This window comes from Hippocampus guttulatus, chromosome 7 (assembly GCF_054856545.1).
Source record: "Hippocampus guttulatus isolate MCC_2025c chromosome 7, RoL_Hgut_1.0, whole genome shotgun sequence".
NCBI lineage: Eukaryota > Metazoa > Chordata > Actinopteri > Syngnathiformes > Syngnathidae > Hippocampus > Hippocampus guttulatus.
This window is the reverse complement of record NC_141267.1, coordinates 9551212-9573604: the sequence shown is the minus strand read 5'-3', so window position 1 is coordinate 9573604 and position 22393 is coordinate 9551212. Positions and strand designations below refer to the sequence as shown.

General features: G+C 39.7%; 1 protein-coding gene across 1 annotated transcript in view; it reads right to left on the bottom strand.

Moving 5' to 3' along the window:
• The window catches only part of LOC147202192 (adhesion G protein-coupled receptor D2), a 73763-nt gene that overhangs the window by 11206 nt on the left and 40164 nt on the right, over window positions 1-22393 (bottom strand). The window contains exons 21-23 of the mRNA XM_086116670.1: window positions 21133-21186; window positions 17879-18026; window positions 2840-2919 (exon numbers count right to left, since the gene is read on the bottom strand). Coding sequence (XP_085972796.1) covers window positions 2840-2919; window positions 17879-18026; window positions 21133-21186 — 282 coding nt within the window. The remainder of the gene's footprint in view (window positions 1-2839; window positions 2920-17878; window positions 18027-21132; window positions 21187-22393) is intronic.

Here is a 22393-nt window from a genome sequence, read left to right as displayed (position 1 = left end):
ACGGTGTGGAATAAACACAAATGTTTTTGTTAATATTGACTAAAGCTTGTGGGGGGGGGGGGGGGGGGGGTCTGCTGCTATGCTGGGGTCCACTGCAATAGTTGTAATTGGGTTGATGCGAGGGGTCTCAACATGCTCTCAACCAAGCACAGACATGCGGCAGTTGAGAATGGTTCTGGTTAAGTCAGAAGCATAAAACTGTCTTGGTAAAATGAAGAGTGCTAATCCAAGCCATTGATTATTTTATCATCAAGTTTATGAATCCAACTATATTTCATTTATTGTAAAATTCTTTGTCATTCATTGGGTTGCACAGGAAGACCGAGCCTTGGCATTCCTCACAGCTCGAGTGATTTATGCTAATCGAGTCCATTCATGCAGCACAGCTAGTCTTAATGAAAAACCTTTGGCTGGTGATCAGTGTTATTGATCAGGCTGAGCCACACCTTTAAGCAGGGCTAATTGATCAATCCCCACTGCTTGCTTTGGATTAATGGAACATGACCACTGCTTCTCCTACCGCGAGTGTGGACAGTTTGTATGTATGGGTGAATTGGCGTAAGATATAAACATTTCCAGATATTTCTATTAAAGCAAAAAAATGTGTGTGCATGGTTTAATGCACTATTTTACGGATTTGAAATAATATTTTGTGCTCACAGGACCTTTTTTCTCCAAAGTTAAGGCATGTGATGTGATTGTCGTTTTCACCACAAATATAGGAGACAATATAAAGTTGACATTTGACCTCTTATTCGATGGAAAGTATTTAAATCCTAAGCAGAGTATTTTTAGGACAAAAAAAATACTGAGGCGTAGAGTGTTTTGACAAGATGTCACAAATGGTTTGATTGCAGCAAGACAAACACCTTATTCTATCATGTCCTATTATTTATACCATATCAGTTTACCCCTTGGGAAAATCGCATGTGTATCGCCAGTCCCAAAGATGACATGACACCACCAGCCCCCTGCCAGGAAGCACATGAGGCACACGGGCCAAAACAGGAAACCCCCAAAACACTCCTGACACATTCATGCACCGCCCATCAAATAACTGAATGACTCATTCTGCCATTAGTGTTTGCGTGTGTGGGGGTTAGTGGGGGCGGGGGGCAATTGTGTGTATTTGAGGTGTCTTAAAGTGGCCTGTCATGGGTCTCCCAATGGCATGTTAACAACAGGGAAAAACACCGAAACACTCAACAGGCTGCGAAGGTCAGCTGGGGTGAGATAAAACCAGGAATATTGTTTTGTTCCATTGAAAGAATTTGTCCATTTTTTTCACTAATTGTGTTGGTCTTTCATTTGGTCCAGTCAAGAATTGAGCATACTTTGGAACAAAATCCAACATTTGAAAATGTGTTGTTTTTCTGTAAATATTTTGTGCTTTGCAAGCAAAACAACACTTGAATTGGATTTTAAATGAAAATGAAAAGTTCTGCCCTTTGCCTTGTAAAACATTTATTTACCCATTGAATCCTTTTATGATTCAATATTAGACATTGCCCACTCTGAAACAGGTCTACTGCACAGAAACTCAACACTGACACATCTTTTTTTTTTTAATTGCAAAGCAAAGGCCTCAAAGGGTAAAATCCAGGCAATGCAGCTTATAACATTGCTAACCTCCAATATTTATTTAACCTTGACCAAATAACCTGCCAGCACTCCTAACCTCCCATCCTCCAGTTGATTCACACGTTTTGCAGAATGGGACCATACTTCCATCCAATAACCTCTGGTGTGAACTTAATTGTGTATACTCAAGTATTGAGTTTCAGCCCATGGCTGGATGCCGTGAAGCTCAAAGAGAAACAGACGCTGTGAACTTGACAATGAGTGAAAAGGAGATAGAGTGGAAGAGAATGCGAGAGACAAGGACCACCCAACATCTGAGAAGAAACAACAAAGCTGGATGGAGAGGAGAGTCAGCTTCAATCTCTTTGGAGGTAGGGCAGTCTGACATTGTTACATAGCAGTTGTTTGGCAACAAAGCAGATAGAGAAAACGATAATGATGGTGACAGATGTCGACTGATTTTGAAAAGTATGTTTCAACATATTTTAGCTGATTCTCATTTAGTGATAGTGTATCTGTAATGTTGTTAAAACCTTTGTACTTTTAGACTCATCATAATAAGTGATTTATTAGTAGTAGACTTGTACCTTGAGAAATAATACATGCAATCAAAATGATTTAATACACTGTTGTGGGAAAGCCCTGCATGGCCGTTATGTAGTACTTACGTTGGTCACTAGGGGGACATGTAGACAAATACCATGGAAATGAACATGTGCTTGTGTGCAAATGACAGACAGAAAAGAGCAAGAGAGGGTTGGGGTGAATTCGTTGAATATTAGATGGTTTCCTATGATTGGATCATTTGAGCTCTAGCAAGTCCTATAAATGTATTTTTTTTTTAAGTTAAACTGAATTTGAATTAAAGTAGCGTAGTATCATCTCCTGTACTGGTAGAATAGAAATTATAGTACAGTATAAAGTATATTTTCAGACTTGGAAAATATATAGTATGCACAATAATCTAATGTGTCATGAGTGAATATTTATCTGGTTTAGTTTTAACTTTTGCACTGTTGGTGGTGTTAGGCATGGAATTTAAATAAATATACATATTTCCCAATTAAACAAAACCAGGAGCATCTGGCGAAATAAGCTTTTAGCGCTGACTGTCTCTTACCACAGAACTGTTCAGCCTGGACACAGATTGAATCAGTCCAATGGTTTGAAAGCTCAAAGTCAGTTGATAACCCCCAACCTTGAAGGCAACATTACAAATGACTGCATTATGTGGACATGTGCAAAAGGAGTGAGTTACCTTTCTATGCAGATGAGTGCCTGTGGAACGTAGGGCGAAGGAATTGGACTCCGTTGGAACACAAGGAAGGGACAGCTGAGCTGGAGACAGAGACATGCATGTGCACTGTTCAATCTGTGAAGTCAACTTTCTCGGACGACAGTCACGTGAGCAAAATGTTTCAGGAAAACAAAAACATAAAAAGTGAACCCATCACACATGACAGAAAAAAATAATAGAAACAATCCCAAATAATTGACTTTTATTGAGTAGATACACAAAAATAAAACAATCCTGGGATTATTTTATGAGATTGCCTGTTTTAGTCTTCCTATCTATCTAAATGCTTTGAAGTTCAAATTCACGTATCATAATATGAAACAGAAGCTGAAGAAACAATTACTGGGGGCTCTAAAGGTGAACAATCATTAATAAAGGTGAACGATCATCAACAGGAGCCCATTGGAGAAGAATGGCTAATGATACCATGCACATCGATTGGCGCCAATCATTCCACTTTTCATGCGTTCAGATCTGCAGCTGCACACACTGCCTGATTAAGTACTGCATTGCTAAGACGTAATAGCGGCTCACAGACATTGAATTAGCACGTTCACATCATTTGTGACACAATTTTCCTATGAATTGCAGCTCCAATGTCTGATCAGTGATTAAATAACCAATTATTATGGTAGCTTGTGTCAAGGTTTTGTTTTGTCTCCAGCAGGTGGCAATGGAGAGCCCTCCCTCCCATTTCGCACCAGTTTCTCATCATGTCATTATCTGTCACCTGATATAAGAGACTGCCAAGCCATCATCAGTTGTCGGAATATTCGCCTGGCTTGTGTCTAACGTGCAAGTGCTTATTTTCTAGAACTTCATCAATCTTGATCTCGTTCCTAGTCGTGCTTGTATTCTGGTTTGTTTCTCTTGTTATCTCTGTTTTGTTTTGGTATTGTGATCCTTAGTGCGTTTTTGTTGTATTCATTGTTTAGCTTTTGCTCGTCGTTTTTGTGATTTTGCGTTTTTTTTTCTCTTGCCTTTTGCAAGCTCTTTTTGTTAGTAGCGTTATTTATTTTGAAAATGAAACTTTTTTGTACTCGATCTTATCCTTGTCTGTTTGTGGGTTCCGCTCCTGTTCCAGACTGGTCCAGAACCATAACAGAATTATCCGCATTCTCGCGGCAGAAAAGTGGCTTTGGTGACTGTGCGCTACGCAGCATTTTCCACCACGGATTAAGTTCCTCTGAGACTCTCTGCCACAACCGAGGTTCTGCGAAACCAGAAGGGCGACCCAACCTGGTGTTTTTCTTTTATTCATTGATTGGCTTTTCCTTGTCGTTTTTGGACACCTTTTTTTGTACTCGATCTTATCCTTGTCTGCGTTTGGGGGATCCGCTCCTGTTCCGGACTGGTCCAGAACCATAACGGCTTGTACGAAATTTAAGGCCCCAATTTGAATAATCGAACTGGAAAAATGATAAAGGGTAACCAACCATTAACTTCCAGTCCAGTTTTTGTGATCTACGGCGTTACCTCAGTCAGCATTCATCTATACATCGATTTTTGAGCGATTTATGCTTCTGTTTAAGCCTGTGACGATTCAGTCATTGTTGATGCAATTGTTGTCATTGTATGGCATTGTATGTACATTGTATTGTAGTCGCATCATTGGCGAGTGAGTTTCCTGATATGAATGAAAATATAAAAACAACGGTACTCCAATTATTATTGAAGATTTTGAAGTATGTTTTGTTTCTTCTTGTGTCAAATGTTCAAGATTTTTTTTAGTACAATGGCTGTCATCTGAAAATCAGATACGATAAGAATGATTGGAAGGAAATCTATTTGTTTGAGCAAGTGCTCCTTTAATGTTAAGCGATCGGTTTATTTGGTAATGTCACAAAATTGAAATGGTGCAGACAGATTTATGGACACCACATCTGTCTGTGCATCGTCATCGAAACATCCGCCCAATTTGTCTGAGCTACCTGTATCGCCTGTCATGTCAACTCTCGAACAGGCTCTCAGTGTTGAGATGAATCACCTCGACCAACGGTTAATCTGAAAATGGGTCGGGCACCATAAACTACTACCAGAATTAATTTCACGATGTCAATGCTTGACTTTCCCGCCCACAAACCAAAAGAAGAGCAAAATATCTTCATTGGTCTGTGACTCATCTACATGCGAGAGAGCAGCAAGGCAGGGAAAAGGCCAGACGGAGAAAGGTCAGCATGTTGGAGTAGTTGATCATTCCGAGGTGACAGAGCTGCACTTTAGGAAGTCAAGCGGTAGGAGAGCGCAGGGAGGTAGGGAGTAAAATTGTGTGCAGGTTGCCTGTGGTGGGGAGAGCATAAGGGCCGATATTTGTATGGTTATCCAGTTATTGGTTATCAGCCATAAATTCCCCATACGCTGCAGCGTTGGCTGACAGCCACTCGGTGCAAATCAGCCACAGTACTGTTGTTTGAACACATTCATGTGTTGCTTTTGATTGTCTCTTGATTATCTTCAAAATAAACACCGACATCATAGTCACACTTGTGATGGCCATTTTGTGGCCAAAACACGCAAGAGGGTTTCTTGCAACAACAAAAGCTGGTCGTTAAACATGTACATCCAAATGAGAAACAAATAGATCTTGTTGGCGTCTGGCATGAAGCAAACAGCTTTTAATAGAGTCAAGCTCACTGCGGTGCGTTTGGGACCATCTGTCCAGTCCATTGTGTGACTCTTTGGAAGCCAACAGAATGACAGCTGAGCAGTGGGGTCCTATGAAGACCCCTTCCCGGCTATTTTTTTTCTCTGCCTGTCATCTATGTCTTCCTTCTGTCTTATTTTCAGTTCATTTAATTTTTCCTCAATTCCTAATCACCGTGTAGCTGCTGGCATTTCAGAGTTGGAAACATTCTCATTTGGAGACCACGGGAAGGTAACAAAACTGTCATCATCCTTTGAACACTCAAAGGATATAACTGCGTTACATAGCACATTTCTGGTTCTATGTATGGGCTGATGCAGTGGCGTGCAACGAGGCAACTACAATTTACAAATTAGATCAATCGTATTCATTCATATCCAACAGTCTATTGTCATCATTTGATAGCGTGTGTCTTGGCTGACAGATTTTTTTTCTTGTCCAATGTAATTTCACCTTCTTTGTGTGGCCATGTAAATGTAATCTGTCCAAGGCCTTCAGAAATACCAGTGCTGGCGCCGAACACAATCACACACACACGTACGCACGCATGCAAGCACACACGCACAACGTTAAGGTGAATTTGTGTTATTATTTTAGTCATAGAAATACAGTATGTTAGTTCATTCACCAAGTAAAATTTAATGCTAAAGTTGCAAAATATTTGAAACAAGATGAATAGAGCTCTGTCTCTTGAATCTACATTACTCTCTTTCAAAGACCATTTAGTATTTGTAATACACTCAACTAACAAAACACCATTCTTGGTCATGAACACCCCCCATCCCCCCAAAAAAAACAGCCTAAATAAGGTTGGTGGTTGATAGTTTGTGGGGTACACTTGGAGTTGAGAGGTGGGAGGTGAAAGCTAGGTTCAGGAAGTTTTCACTCCTTTCTTCCTCGTGTGCCCCTGGCCTCTCCGACTTCAAGTCAGTGACTGAAAGAAGCCAGACGCAGGCAAGATAATCACCATCTAATAAGAGGTTTATATTGAAAGCAGCTTGGTGCTGCGATACTACATCTCGGAGAAGGGAATGCACAGACGCATATGCCGTAAGAAGAAAAAGAAAAATCTACTTCAAAAAACATACCCACAAAGTTGGGGCAGGTGTAATTATGGTGTATGATGACATACTTAAAAAAAAAAAAAAAAAAGGAGCAGATCATGTGAGACAGCCTACTCACAATTTTTAAAAAAAACATCCACCCGCAGATCAAAAGGTTTCCTTAATAATGGATGCCTTCGCTACTTGCTTGGAAAAGTGTTCAGATCACATGTTGAGAAATTCATTTTTGATATTATTATCGATTTATGGAAGAAGGCTAGTGTCCGTTGTCTCGTGACAGTGTGTTCATTTGCATTCATCTGTTAAACCGTGTTCAAAAAGCACATTTAATTTCACAAAATAACTTGATGGATAGCTACCTGTAAAGAGATCATCAGCCTTGATGTACCAAACGCCCTCATCATTGTGCAACAAATTGAAATTGCCACAAGGTTAATTTTTGATGGAGTATTCACATAATTGAACTAGAGCAAAGGCGACACGTGAATTAATTATATCAGAGATTGGCAGTGTCTTACAAAGCTCAAAAGTCATATTTCTTAAGGCAAATGTTGTTTTTTTCAAAAATTAAAAATGAAGTTGCTCCACCGATTGTATTTTTGTAATAATTCTGGAAGTATAGCACATACCCAGGAAAGCAATTTTCTTCATCAAAACAGGTGAAAGGATGTTTCCACTCGCTTCATTATCTCAAAAGCGAAAAACTAATTTGACTTTTCGAAATGACAAGAAGTACCTCCATATGTAGTTTGGCTACTGTCGCGCTTTTGTTCATTGATGAAGAAAAACATGGTGAATATTAAAATCAGTAAAACCATCACGATCAAGACATTTTTGATCAATCCTGCTCTTTTTTTGGGGTATACTATACGTTGCCCCCCCCCCCCGGCATTCCCACTATCTCCTTCAAGCTCTTGCCTGTTCTGATGGATTTTTGTAACGTGTTTGAGAAAGACGGCACTTTTTCCTTTTAACAATCTCTCTCCTGTGCACCTGCAGCCTTTTAATTATCCTGCAAAGTTTAATTGGCAGTTAAAAATTTATATATCGTCAGTAGTTTATGCACAGTCCCCCAAGTGTCGACCAAGTATGACAGTTTTAGGTGAATTTAATTCAAGAGCTGTATTCAACGCAATGACTTTACTTATAGTCGATTTTACTGAAACTGTCAGAGCTTTTTGTTCGACAAAAAAAATAAAAATAAATAAATCATTCTTATTGCACACTGTAGTGTTGGTAGGAGAAATGTCTACGAAATAAAAAACAGCTCAAAGGCCAGGTGATGAGTCAACGTGAAACGATACAGTCTCACATAGCACGTTTGTCCAAACACCCTTTAAATGGCTCCGAAACACCCAAAGCCCTGCTCCTTACACCATCAGCACCATTTATATTCTCTTGTCTTTTTTTTTTTTTCGTTTGAGTGACTATGAGGACTACCAGCTGCAGCCTCTCGCTGCTCGTGCTCAGCCGGTGGAAGGCAATAGGTTTAGCAGACGAGGAGTTGAGCTAGATTTATGGCAAGGGATGTGACCTCTGGGGCCGTAACACGGTGATGGGTGAGTGGCTCTCAACGGTAAGCTACTGGCACTTGACAAAGTGCCCGAAGCAGAATGAATTTACTTCTCTTTTCCTCAATCATCAAGCAGCCACTGCCCTGACCCCCATCCTGACTGCTATAACAAGATCTCCCATCTCACAAGGGCCTGAAAAATTTACTGTCACATCTACTTTTCAATGAGCTCAAGCGAGCACTTCTTTCACCTTCAGCGGAGCAGGTACCGGTGTGGAGGAGGACTAACCTGCCCCTGTGCGTGTTTGTGCTCTTTTAATTTGATCCCCCAAAATAAATCCTGAAACATAACTAATCTGCACATGCTTCAAATTGTGCATATCATCGCCGCCCTGGGAAAAATCATGTTCTGTCCGTTTTTGTCATTTTCAACATTTTTGAAAATGACATTAATGGGGTGTTTCGGACTTCCTATTCACGTAAAACACACACACCCACGAGGACAGAGTTTGCTAAGGAGGAACATAAAAGGCCCTGCAATACGTACATGTCAACAGACACGTTTACTGTTTATATTCGGAATCAATCTACCCTATCACATCCCATGCACAAACATATATTGATCAACAATAGGATCAATGTAATGATCCTAATCAATTTTTATATGCAGTCGATAAAGCTTGATGCCTGCGTATCAGGGCTGAATGATTCTATGAATTTGCGATTTTTCTGATCGATATTGCAATTTCAATTCATGATTTTCTTCAATTTAAGCTTCATTGCAATACTCAGTATGTACAGTAAAATGTTACAAATATGACATAAAATGGCATCACACCATCAAAACAAAGCTATTACTCTAATAATTTCGAGATGCTTATGATGCTGAGTAAGCGGGGCAGTCCTCTTTCAAGGTTTTTAAATTGGTTCAATAAAGCACGACCTTGCTGTCATGCATGTAAAAATATGATATGATGTGTAATAGTATATGTAAAATGTGAACAAAAACTGTTTTAAATGATGTATTAATGTACATGTATTGTGTACATACTTGTAAGAGTACATGTATATTTTTCTTCCCCTATTTTTGTCAGAGACTCGCGGTATTATAAAAAAATAAACGATCGCATACAATTCCACATACAACTTATTACGCATCTTTGCAATATTGCACGGGTCATTGTCGCAATGACACTATTTTTGGATATCTGGAAAAAAAAAAAGGCTACAGCATGTATTATTTTCTTCACACGAGCAGAAAAAGTTCGCACTCTTTGTTCACAGCTTTTATGGGTTGCTAGCCATAAGGTAGCTCCTTCAGCCAGAGACTGTTACACCCGCGCTGCAAGAAGGAGAGATACCGACGCTCGTTCCTACCAACTGCTGTCAGGCTGCTGAATAAAAAATAGCAACAATAATATTAATAATAATTAAATGATGTGGAAAACAACTGTAAATAGCACTGCGATTTATCCATTTTGTATTTATATTGCACTTAATTGAACGGTGTTTGTTTGTTTTTTCTTCTTCTTTCTGCCTACATTCTTGCTGCTGGAGGCTGTAAATTTCCCCAGTGTGGGACAAATAAAGGATATCTTATCTTATCTTATCTTAGCCCAAGACAGTTCCGAGGCACTGACGGACTCCTCCATGTTCATGTCAGACGGTGACAATGTCATCACGGAGAGTGACTGCCTTTTACGAAGAGAGGCTGGTCATGCTAGTAGTATCACAATAAACTTGAATGCGTTGAGGATGGCGAGGACAGAAGGAATATACAAACAAATTTGCAATCGAAAGTGCTGGGAACACTACCGATTTTACTGCAGAAGTGGACAACTGGACAAAAAAAATATATAATACAGATGCTCTGAACTACACAAGCAGTACAGACTATTGCAGTGGGTGTGCTGGTTTAACCAGTGACCATGTTTACAGTCCCTTACCCCAAATGATAGTTAGATCACATTCATAAATGATGAATACAAATAAACACTAAATAAATGGATCACACTGTATCGATACAGATACCGATGTATCTTGATTCCATCGCCAAATGTTATCAATGCACAGCTGCTCTACCAACGCACACACTTCATCCCTGCGCATTTCCATGCATTGATGCATATCAGTTATTCTTCACGTCCCTACAATGAATAGTCAAGAAAATGTATATTTCCTGAAGTGGAATATGGAGAAACAGGGAAAATGTCATTAATGATAATCATGCTCTGCTTTGATTGTCACTGTCAGATTGGCTTTTTTTTTTTTTTACAGTAATCCCTCGTTTATCGAGGTTAATGGTGACCAAAACCACCCGCGATAAACGAAAATCCACGAAGTAGCGACCAATTACCATATACAGGTAAAAAAAAATCATAACAATTTGTTTTAAGTCCGCAAAAAGTCCTCAAACAGTCCGCGAGATGTATATGAAAAAAATAAACTTTTTTTTTATGAATATGTTTGAAAAAATCCGCGATGCACTGAATCCGCGATAAACGAACCGCGAAATAGCGAGGGATCACTGTACTATAATTGTAGTTTTTAGCTGTGAAGATCTGCATTGCGATATACAAAAACTTATATTTGTGTTGAATCGAAATAAAACATTTTATTTTATTTTGGAAAACAATATTTTTGTGGTAATTGGATCAGAATGATGATATCAATTTGAAATATGGAAATTAAAGCAAAATAAGTGATAGAGTAAAGCAAAATAAGTGATCGATTATTCAAATAATCGTTAGCCCTAATCAAGTTATTTTCTCTTCTATTCTTTATCATTATAAGTTCATATGAATTACAAACGTGCCGTTCTTGCTATAATTTGGTGCCAAGGAGAGTGTAAAAGTGTCAATTGAGTGCATTCTTTAAGGGCCTATTCTGGTTTCCTGAAGAAATATGTTGACATATTATAATTGAAGACTGAAAATTGCATCACTGTATCAAAAAAAAAAAAAAAGTGAACTGCTGCTTGTCTTTATGTGCTGGCTCCATGACTGAGTGGCAATCGGGCCAAGGTGGACAGGGCTTCTAGTCCCTGGCCCAAGTGGTAATGCAACAAATAGATGGGTGCAAAAACAATCTTGTGATAACTTAGTGGTGCATTATTTAAAGTACATGGTATTTAATAAACCTTGGATAATTTGCGTCTGGTAATATATGGACAGCATGAAAAAAGTGTAAGAAAAAGGCCTTTTGAAAATTCCGACTGAAGCAGTAGTCGTGGCTCAGCAAACATCGTTTTTCTTTTAACTTTCAATTCTCCTAAGCATCCGAGCTTCACAACCCCTTGGGCTATTGCCTTTCTCAATCTGTCCCTGGAGAGACAGGAGTTATGGTCCCTGTCGATTGAGGAGAAAGGGATGTTATTCCCCTGTCACCTACTGGCCGTGTCGCCATCCTCTCTGCCCTGATCTACGGCCCGATTCACCCCTCTTTACCCCACCCCCCCTTTCTCTTTCCCACTTTGGCTCATCTGAAGCTGCCAGCATGTCGTTGCCACGGGCTGTTGAGATGCATATGATGGAGAACAGTTGTGGAGAATGGAGTAGCAAGGCTGATATTTGTTTTGCGGTACTGCTGGCAGATGAAATGTCGTGGTGATGCTTAAGAACTGAGGTGGTCAGTAATGATGTTTCTCAGGGAAAATACAGTTCATGCATAAACGGGAGCCGGACACGGGCCATGACGTGTCGTGTCGTGAATACAAAAAGAACCCACAAAAAAACAAGTATCATCATGGATAACGTTTACAGTACATACAAATAGATGTTATCTTGAGTATACGTTGACGCCGCAGCCATGTTGTACGCGGCAAAGTGAAAGTATTTGTGATGATGACTCATTCACTTGCTCCATGAAGCAAGAACTCACAAGATTATTTCCAAACCATTGATTTTGATAGTAATATGTCATTCTAATGCAAAAATATCATCACCTCGTGTATTCATCCCTGAGCTGCACATTGAACGCTTTCTTCAACTTTCTTAATTCAAAATGACATTGTGAAATTCAAGCCTCTGACATTTTCGTTCTTCGATTTTCATTCTTAGCCCTGGAGAACCCAAGAACCTTTTTCTTCTTTGGAAAATGATGAATTATACATTAAATGACAGCTATATGTTCACTGAACACCAAAATATATGTTTTTTCAAATCTTCAATACTTTAATCCTAAATTAGGATTAGGGCCAAATATAACCCTTTGGTATTTAAGGGTAGCATTTGAGAAGCAGAATTTATAGGGGCCAAATTTGACTCCGTGGGTTCTCCAGGATTAAACGTCACCCTTATCTCATGATCGTACGTTATTATCACAAGTCTTTGGACTTACTGGGCGAACCAAAATTATTTTGGAAAAGTGAAACGCAAGACAGTTGCAGCAGTAAAAGGCAGTCATCTGATGACTGTGCATGACTTAAATTTGATGAAATGGATTTGGAAATATGTTTGGAATGACCTCACGTATGTATAGTTTGAAAAAGAAAATAACCCTCTAGAGAAAACAACCTCATGGTTTATTCCTCTGGCTAAGGTAAAAGAGCAACCGGGAGTCAACAAACGTCACAGCCTGCCCCACCAATGCATGTCAACACTGACATCAACATATCCGACACTTGCTAAAGAGAAGACTTCCAGACCTCAAACAGCTCAGCGTCCATTTCTCGAATGGCCAAAACTCAACCTCCTTGGGGCCCTCGTGCGCCATCCTGTGTTTTGAGGGTCATTCTGGGTGAAGCAATATATAAATAAGCACATAAATACTGTGTAGATGAATAACCCAAGAATGGAAGCCCGTGTAGCTTGGCTATCCATCATCCATCCTATTACCACGCATTCAGCGGCACCTGCAGTATGTATAATGCAGTCAGCCTCTGTAAGCAGATACAAATTCGGCGTGTTCACAACCGCAATTTGTTATACATGACAATGTCGCAGCTTCTGCTCAGTAGTGACTCTGAATAATGAATAGATTCTCCTCTCGGGACTTAGGTCGGTAGGTGACAGCCTAGCGTTCTTCTGTACAGCGGCAGCATAAAACAAATTGGAGTTCACGCTTTGCAGCGGCTGGGTGGATATGCATAAACAGTTTCCCTTAAAGCCACTTAAGAAGCACCAAATAGGCTCCGGTTTTCGTCTTTTTATTTGCTTCAGTGGGTATGATGAATCTCCAATGTTAGAGCATACTGTGGCCTCACTTGTTGGAATGATTTCTTGCAAAATAATCCAAGGGTTTGGCGCAAATTTGCGACATGATGTTCAATACACCCAAACTTGGCGAGCAAAAACACAGCCACACATATCGTTACTCCGATCAACGCATTTTTAACTGAAAAGTAGAACAGATCAAATTGAATTTATAAGTAACAACGGAGGGGAAGTTGTAAAGAATTTTGTTTCTTTTTATCTTGGCTGAACTTTTGAGCCCTGTTTGGTCAGACCAGATGTAGAATTAGTGCACATCACTTTGCATCAGGAAGACAATGAACACGGACTGCTGCTCACACACACGCACGCACACACACACACACACACACACGCGCACACACACACACACACACACACACACACACACACACACCGCGCATCTGCAATGTGCATTTTCTTCTAGCGAGTTCATCATGAATGTGATCTTGAGGGTTTCTGAATATCACACACACACACACACACACACAAAGTGACTGTATGTCAAGTGTGTGTAATTTCAATTAAATATCTGTGTCACATATGGTAATAATCATTTAAATGCTGAAATTGTTCTTCATATTTAAAATGCTGAAGGATTTGTTGGCAAAACATAAGTACCAGTATGTACAAAGCAAATACAACAGAAGTGGCGTACGTTTGAGTTTCTAAAAATTCAGATTTTTAATAAGAGGGAGAACAGAAGAATACACCAAAATTAAAGTAAGCGGACTCAAATTCTAAATAATTCCAACATTACCAGAAGCTAAGTTGTTCTCTAAGTTGAGGTTAAGTATTAAAATTAAGTGAAGGCACGAGATAGTCAAATGTTTTTGTTACTTTCACATTACGATCGGCAATCATCATGAAAACAAAAAACGGTTGAGTTTTAACTGGGTAGGTGGCAATTATTAATACATAACTAATAAAATGTATCTGATGTGCTTTCGTCAAAATACCCCATTCCATGACTTTTTCTTTGCCGTATTGAACTCCCTTGTTTTGAGGGGGAGGATACAGTCATGTCATACAAATAAAATTGTAGAGCCATGACCATGACGGCCGTTATTACTTGTGGAAGCCACAGTCAAGAGTCCGAAGAAAACTTTGAGTATACATAAAATTAAAAAATAAATAAATAAAGAATTGTATTTTTACTTGTGAAGGCAGCACGTCATCACCAAGCCACCAAATTACACTTGCCAGTAAAAGTCTGGATCCATGCATGTGGCACATGCAGCAGACACATCACCAAATACTGCACATAGAGCTTGTAGTCATGCATATAAACAAGACTCTGCCTCAAATGGTAAATAAGAACCTACATGAGCCACACCGTTTGAAAATATTAGAATTTGACATTGTCATTATGGCCCAGCACTTATCATGGCTGCTCTGGTGAGGACTTACACATGGAGAAATGGTACCCAGATGACACTGTCATTACGCAATTGTTGGGGAGCATGGGATCCTGTTGCATGTCAATGAATTGGGCAAACTAAGCATGACAACTTCAGTTATATCAAAGAAGGCTACAGAGGAGGAGAGAAAGCCAATGCCGTGGCGTCGACGGCATGCAATCGGTGTACTTTGTACTATCTGAAAAGGATACATGCAATGGATCACACCACTTTCTCAAAACGAGGCCTTAAATTTGCAAAGGATCCAAAGGAACAATGAGGGAAAAGTTAGTGTGTCAAATGTGAGTAGTCCTTATAGACATATGGTTCCCAAAAGCTGACTTACATCAATTGGGAATGACACATGGGATCAGGTTTAGTCAGATAACTCTGAGATACTTTTTTTTTTTTCATTTTCGGTGGAATCTCTAAAGCGGAGCTCAATCCAATTCCCAGGAAGTTCGTTGAACAATTTTAGAGTCACTACTAAAGAAAATGCATTAAGAGTACAAGCAGGGTGCTTCCATGAAAATATATTTCAAGTCCAAATTGTACAACATTGACAGCGTTCAATTTAGGAAGAGCAAACCGTTTAACGGATTAATTCCGGAGCACGAAGAAACCTGGAAAGCATTATTGCTATTGCCGAAAATTAATTAAAACTAATTTCAATGTATATTGCAGTGTTTGCTAATCTTTACAGAGACATGGCACACCATTTTACATGATAAAAATCTCAAGGCACACCCTCAAACAAAAATGTCAAAGGTTTGAATGCTGAAATAACGCTGATCCTGTCTCCATTTACTTGCAAAATAACTTTTGTGAACTCTGCAACTCTTTAGTTGAAGACAAAGGGACTCACAGGAATTCTTGACTTCATCTGTTGAATAAAAGGCAACAGGTAGATACTTTACTTTCTGTACTTTCTGCCATCTCATGGAAGATCATTTTAATTCTTCTGCTTTTTTTTGGTTGGGTTTTTTTTTCCCGGAACCATGAAATAACTACTTGGTCTTTGCTCAGTTAGATGGAGGCTTTAATGAAGCAAGAGGACGACATGAGCTCACACTGAGACCTGACATTTGATTCCCTTTTAAAAGGGCTTGCAACCTTCAACTTAGCCATTGTGTGGGGCCATCTTATCAGGAAAGCAACATGTACATACACAATCACACACGTAACCTCTCCCCTTTTGATTCAACCCCCCAGCCCACTCCTCACCACCACCATCACGAACACATCAACCCCTATTTTGTCATATTGCACATGTCCTTTTTTTGTTCATTTATTTCTATGTGCTTCCTCGGGATATACATTGAACATCACCCACTGTCTACCCCACAATATACAATACAAAACCACTAAAGCGAAAAATTGAAAATGAATATAAAGCAACACATAATAACACAAAAAGCATATTGAGGGCAGATTGTCCTTGAACATCCAGATCACAAAATAATCACACAGAGGAAGAGGTTTTGAAAGGAACTCGATGTTCTGCTAACAGTTGAAGTCCACCGGAAAACAGTGCAAGCAGCACAAATTATAATATGTAATGCACCATTACCCCTGTTACACCAAAAATAGCTGAACTTAATGATGATTACAATTTATTGTTTATGTACTCTATGTTGTCACAGGCCTTCTGCCATCAGCGTGTCCTTGCTACATTTAATATACATCAAGTCTGTACTGTACTGTATGTCTGAGTGCTCGGCCATAAAGCCAGTCAATCATGCACACCCAATTTGCATGCGGTAACATTGAGAAGGGAGTCGATTGAAGCAGCAAATGGTCTGATTAATCTTATCTGACAAACATTTATTTTAGTGATTGTGTAACATTAAACACATTATTTGTGATGCAGGGCCTCATTTGTCTGATTCGAGGGTGGTCTCATTCGCATAAATGTGACACAGGCAGTGACACTAGCCGCGCACTGAGTGAGTGAGCGAGGCATTAAGAGTGTCGAGGACCATGCAAATCACCTGCAAAAGAAACGCTGTGTATCGCGGCGTGAGGGCTGCGTGGCGCTGCGCACACAGGGCATGTGAAACTAAAATATTATTCGCGTGGTAACGTCACAAGCAATGATGCACATCATTTGGGTCTATACATTTTCTATTAGTTTTGAATGAATCATTCGCGATTAAAGTTTCACGTCTGAATAGCTTAACCGATGTCAAAGATCATTAGAATAACAAATTCGTGCAGAAATTGCATGCTAATAAAGGACAGGTTCAACTGAATGTGCATTTAGCGTTGCTTTTTACTTGCTTTATTATTTTTTTAACGTAACGTTTTTTTAACTCCATTGAGGAAAAAGCCGAACACGTTGGAATCAACATATTTTTGGGCTAAAAAAAGAATAATACAGTCAATATTTGATACATTACTGTGACGTATAATGGAGTTGATTATAAAAGCATTAGTACAATGCTTTTCTCTCAGCAGACTACTTAGCCAGTACTTGTTCTGGTGATTAGAAAGTAAGCAACTGACATCACAGATACTGAGTGAAATATATCTTTAGGCAGTGCTCCATTTTTTTTTTTTTTATATTCGGAATTTTGAAGTGTGGCAGGAAAAACAGAGCTTAACCTCTCCTTTAACTTTACCTGCTTGAATCTGGAAACTCACAATTTTTACACAATCAAGTGTATTCTTCAATCAGCTCATCCAGATAGATTGATGTCAGTGTGCCTGGTTAGTGTTACAGTGAGCCGGATATTTCTGATGTCTGATTTCACTCAACGGCTACACAGGCAGGGCCTTGCACTAATTCATCACAGATAAGCCAGCTGCTGAACAGTGGGGAAATGGGTTGCATTTCAACGTCATTTTGGTGACTGTGGTATTTCTAAAATATTGACAATGGTAAATAGTGATTGACAGTTTCAGGAGAGTATTGAAATGACTTCAGCAGGCATTTCACCATAGATTGGGTCAGAGAGTGGAATATTCCCAAAACATGAATCGCAGGTTAATGGAGCACTCTAAATTGTCACTATGTGTGAATGTGAGCGTGGATGGTTGTTCGTCTATGTGTGCCCTGAGATTGGCTGGCAACCAGTCCTGTGTGTCCCTCGCCTACTGCCCGAAGACGGCTGGGTTAGGCTCCGACACGCCCGCGACCCATCGTGAGGATAAGCGGGTTAGACAATGGATGGATGGTCTACCAACTTACTCGTGGTACTGTCTTCCTCCTTCTGCTGACTTTGGGTGTTGCAATTATGAAATGTGTTTGCCTCCTCCTGGTTCAAGGTTGCTCCTGGTGGTAAACTGACCGGACGAGAGCTCGTGACTGAGCTGGATGGACGGGAACTGGCACAGTTCTGTAACCAAAGGGAAGGTCACGTCACCACAAGACTCTGGGATCAGTGCAGATTCAGGACATTAATGAAAATAGACATTTCTGATGTTTATTTACCGCCTGCTGTCTTGCAAATTTCTATTAAAACTGTAAAATAAGCTAACACAAACTACTAACTAAACTAATTCACTTTCACTGAGACCCAATTTTAATGCAAAATATAAGACAAAGAGAAATGTTGAAATGTCATCATATTGAAAAAAGGTACAAGCCAATCTTTAATTGAAATACGTACTGGCCGTTTGATCATTTTGATTTATTAAAATTGGCACATCTCTTGCGGCCTCAACTGCTATATTCCATAAGTCAGAAGAATGTTTCACCTGGCCACGTACATGGCTAATAGTGTCTCTCAGCCAACCAGGCATATAGGTTTGTGCTAACATTGGTTGAAAATATAATATGCTTTTACCTAATGGACAAAATTTTCGTGACCTATTTTGGGCCCTGCTGCATGCAGCCCCGCGGGCTGCCAGTTGCCCATCCGTCATCTGGACCATCCAAAGTGGAACAGCATTCATCAGTGAATAGAACTATTTGAAAACTTCGGCTTCAAATGCGTCTTTCTGTATTCTCGAGCACACTGCGTATGCTGCTATGCATTTGGGGCACCCCGCTTCAAGAGGGTCTTTGGATTCCAGAGACATCAGCAGCTTCCAACAGCTGCTTGCTCCTCATCAGTGCCTGGCCTCAGAAAATAAAACCTATTTGCCCTCTATGTCACACAATATTTTTTCCACAGTACAACGATCTTTGGAATGGATCATTTCACACTTTTCATCAGCGAAACCAATCTTCTTTTTAACCATACTGCATACAGCATAAAGTGAGACTTGCTTATTAATGTGGAAAATTTATGACACAAATTTTCCACATTAATTCCTTTAATTTGGTAATGTGGGGAAAATATTTTGTAAACCTGTTTGAAATTGAAATCAGTCCTGTAAATAGGAGGAACAACAAACACAGTCGAAAAAGCTTCCCAAGAAAAATTGTAATTCCAAATCTTACATGCAAAAGAATTTGGAACATGTACTGTAGGGTTTGAGTTTCTGTTTCTGACTAGCCTCTAATGAGAAAACATTTGCATTTTACACTACGGCTCATCTACAACACCGGGATTAGAAAAACAAAAATAATATTCTTTTGCTGCTGCCAAAAATCATTCCAGGAAAACCCGACCATTTTATATCCTGTCCTAATGTGACTTATGATTGGAAAAAAAAAAACGAATCCACATTCAATTTATATCAATATTTCAGCAGTGTCAAGGGCATAGAACTCCAGAGTATTGAGAAGGGTCTGTTTTTTTTATTTTGGTTCAGAAACTGACAGCTTTATTACAAAAAGTAATTTGGCTGTGTAGGTCAGTATTTGGTATCAAACAGGAAAACTACACGGGTCACTTGGCTGTGTCCAAAATAAAAATAAAAAATTACATGTTACTCGCGTCTAGTGCCTCAATTTAGAAAGGGAATGGATGACTTGGATGCATCAGCAAAAAAGTGTAAATGCAACATTTTCTTTTTATTCTTTATTTTTGGTGGACAAATACGGAGCTAACTATTTTCTGTAGCTACATTTATTAATTGTTAAACAGACACACTACAGTGTACGATAACAAATGTCGATGTGAGCAATTTCTCAAACGTAAAGAATCAAAAATATAATGTTTTAGCCCCCTGAATTAAATTGTTTCGTCAGTCCCTTAATCCCTTCATTGTTACATATAATACACCATACACCACAAACTGTTGTGGTTCATCTTCAAATGACCCCGTATATGCAGTAAGACCAGCAAAGCTTCTTTATCCCACACCGTGCAAGGCACAATACCCAATCCTGTGTTTTACAACAAGGGGATATATGGGGGCATGTGCGGTCATCTAGCCCCAAATGTCTCCTACGTAACCAAAGGACAGGTGGATACGGTATTTCAAACACGATTTATGGCACAAAACGGCATTAGCTAAAAACCGTCAGGTGGCAGAGAGGGCCAAAAAATGCATTTTAGTAGCGGAACCCAGTTTGATTGGAAAACCACCACCTCAAGAGCAAGCAGTAAAAATGACAGTGGAGGTGTGGTGGAGGGGAAGGGGGGCTCACTGATGCCGTGAGCAGCCAATATATCAAGCTGCACCAATGGCAAGGGGCCCCATTAGCCACCAATCCAGTCCGGCAGACTCATCTGATCTATTTATTTATTTAATTTCTTCCGATTCTGACAGTGTCAATCTCGGAGGTGGCGTTGGGGTTGGGGGCGTCAAACAGAAGTGGAGGGACACGTGATATTTTGAAAATCAATCTGCACTTTGTAATGGTTTCATTCCTTTTGCAATGACCTGATGGATGCAAGGTGGGGAATATTGGTGGGTGTGTATGTGCAGGTCAGGGTGCGGTGGGAGGGGTAGGACAGAGTAGTCGCGGCCGTAAAGCCTTAACTCACACAACCGAGCAAGTGGAGGAAAGTTGATGGGATCACTAATGAGGGACAAATCACAATTTGCGTATATGTGGTGGTGGGCAAAGGAGGGTGCAAAGATGAGAAGCGGTGCTTTGGAAATGTTTCAAATTGCCTGAAAAATGCTTTGCTTAGGCGTGTGCCACGCACACACACACACACACACACACACACACACACACACACACACACACACACACACACACACACACACACACACGGTCGCATCTGAGCAGCATCCAATGAGGTATAAATACTGGTCTGACACTTTAATGTAAGGGGACAGCTTGTCCTGGATTAGAAACTTGTAACCCAGCACAGAGGTTGACATTGCTGGGATGAAGGTGCCGCAATGGGCAGCGTAAAGAGGGTGGGGGTGGGAGCTATTACGGAGGGGTTGTGTTTGATCTATAAGGGCTTCTAACATGGACTGTCGGCTAGTAAGAGCATAGTAGATGTAAGAGGTTGTTTTGTGGTCAGCTCTCATTGGCATTGTTGGAGCGAGGATTTTGTTTCCCTCCACAAAAAGAAAATAGGAAAAGTGAGTTTGCGGGGTGTGCGTATACACATACAAGCACGCACACGCACAAAAGAAGGGATTACATACTGAAAAATTAAGCGCCTTTCTCCTTTCCTTGATCCTGTTGACCGTCGTCCGAACCTAAAAGAACAAGAGATACTTTGAGTAAGCTTGGTGAAGCACACTTTCATAGAATACAAATATAAATCCATTTCAAATTCTATGGAAAGAGATTTTTGTTGTTGTTGCTGTTGTTAATTGAGCGGACATTTGTGGATTCTGACAGCAAAGAGCTGAAAGAAGGAAGTGTGCGCACCGACATGAGAGAAGGTCCCGGTGGCTAATGGGACTTGAAAGTGACACATAGAGCCAGCAAACTAAGAGGACTACTTTGAGATATCATCTGTCAACACAGAGCAGCGAGACCAACTAATGGAGCTATTGGCGGAGAAGAAGGGACCGCCCTTGCAGAACAGATTAAATTTTTATATCCCGGATGAAAACTGTGTAAGATCACACACGAGTGAATTGAATTGATTCCAAAATTTCAGAGTAGATATTTAGAGCTATTAGAGAAAGGTGGTCCTGAGATGAAATGTAAATTGCCACACGGTACAGTTAAATGTACTTGAAATGAAAACCAATTATTTTATTTTCAAAAGAAACATTTCTAATATTGTTGACTTGCAGCTGCGTTTGTATAATAACGGACAATGAAAAAAAATGTCTGTTGAATTTATGCAATTTAATTTTTCACACAATAAAATCATATGGATCCATATCAAGGATATTTTAGTAAATGAAAACTAATGAAATAACTACAACTAAAATTGAAAAAAAACCCATTTCCGTTAACGAAATAAAACAAAACCAGAAATGCTTTCAAAAAAAGAAAACCAACTGAAACTAAATGTTACGTAGATAAAACTAACGAGAACACAAATAATTCCAGCAAAAATGTCCTCCGTTTTCATTTTTGGCAATTAATTTAATGTACAAGCCTTTGGGGTTGATTTTAAATGTATTTATTTCAATATTACTACGCGGCTGTGAGTCGGAAGAAGAGAATGTCGGACAGTCGTCTGGAAGTTGTAGTTCTCCTACAGAGGCGACATCATCAAGCAGCAGCCAACAAAAAATAGACACTAGATGACATTGCTCTTAGGAACAACTTTGTGTGGGGTTTTGGCTCAAATGTCTTCCCTGCTTTTGCCATTTAACATTGCCTGAAACGCAACACATTAATTAAAGCAGAATTTCCTTTTTTTGTTTTATATATGAAAAAAATAAAGGAACTAAAAAAATCTTACACTGTACAACCGGTTTTAATACTTCTTACCAAGAATTC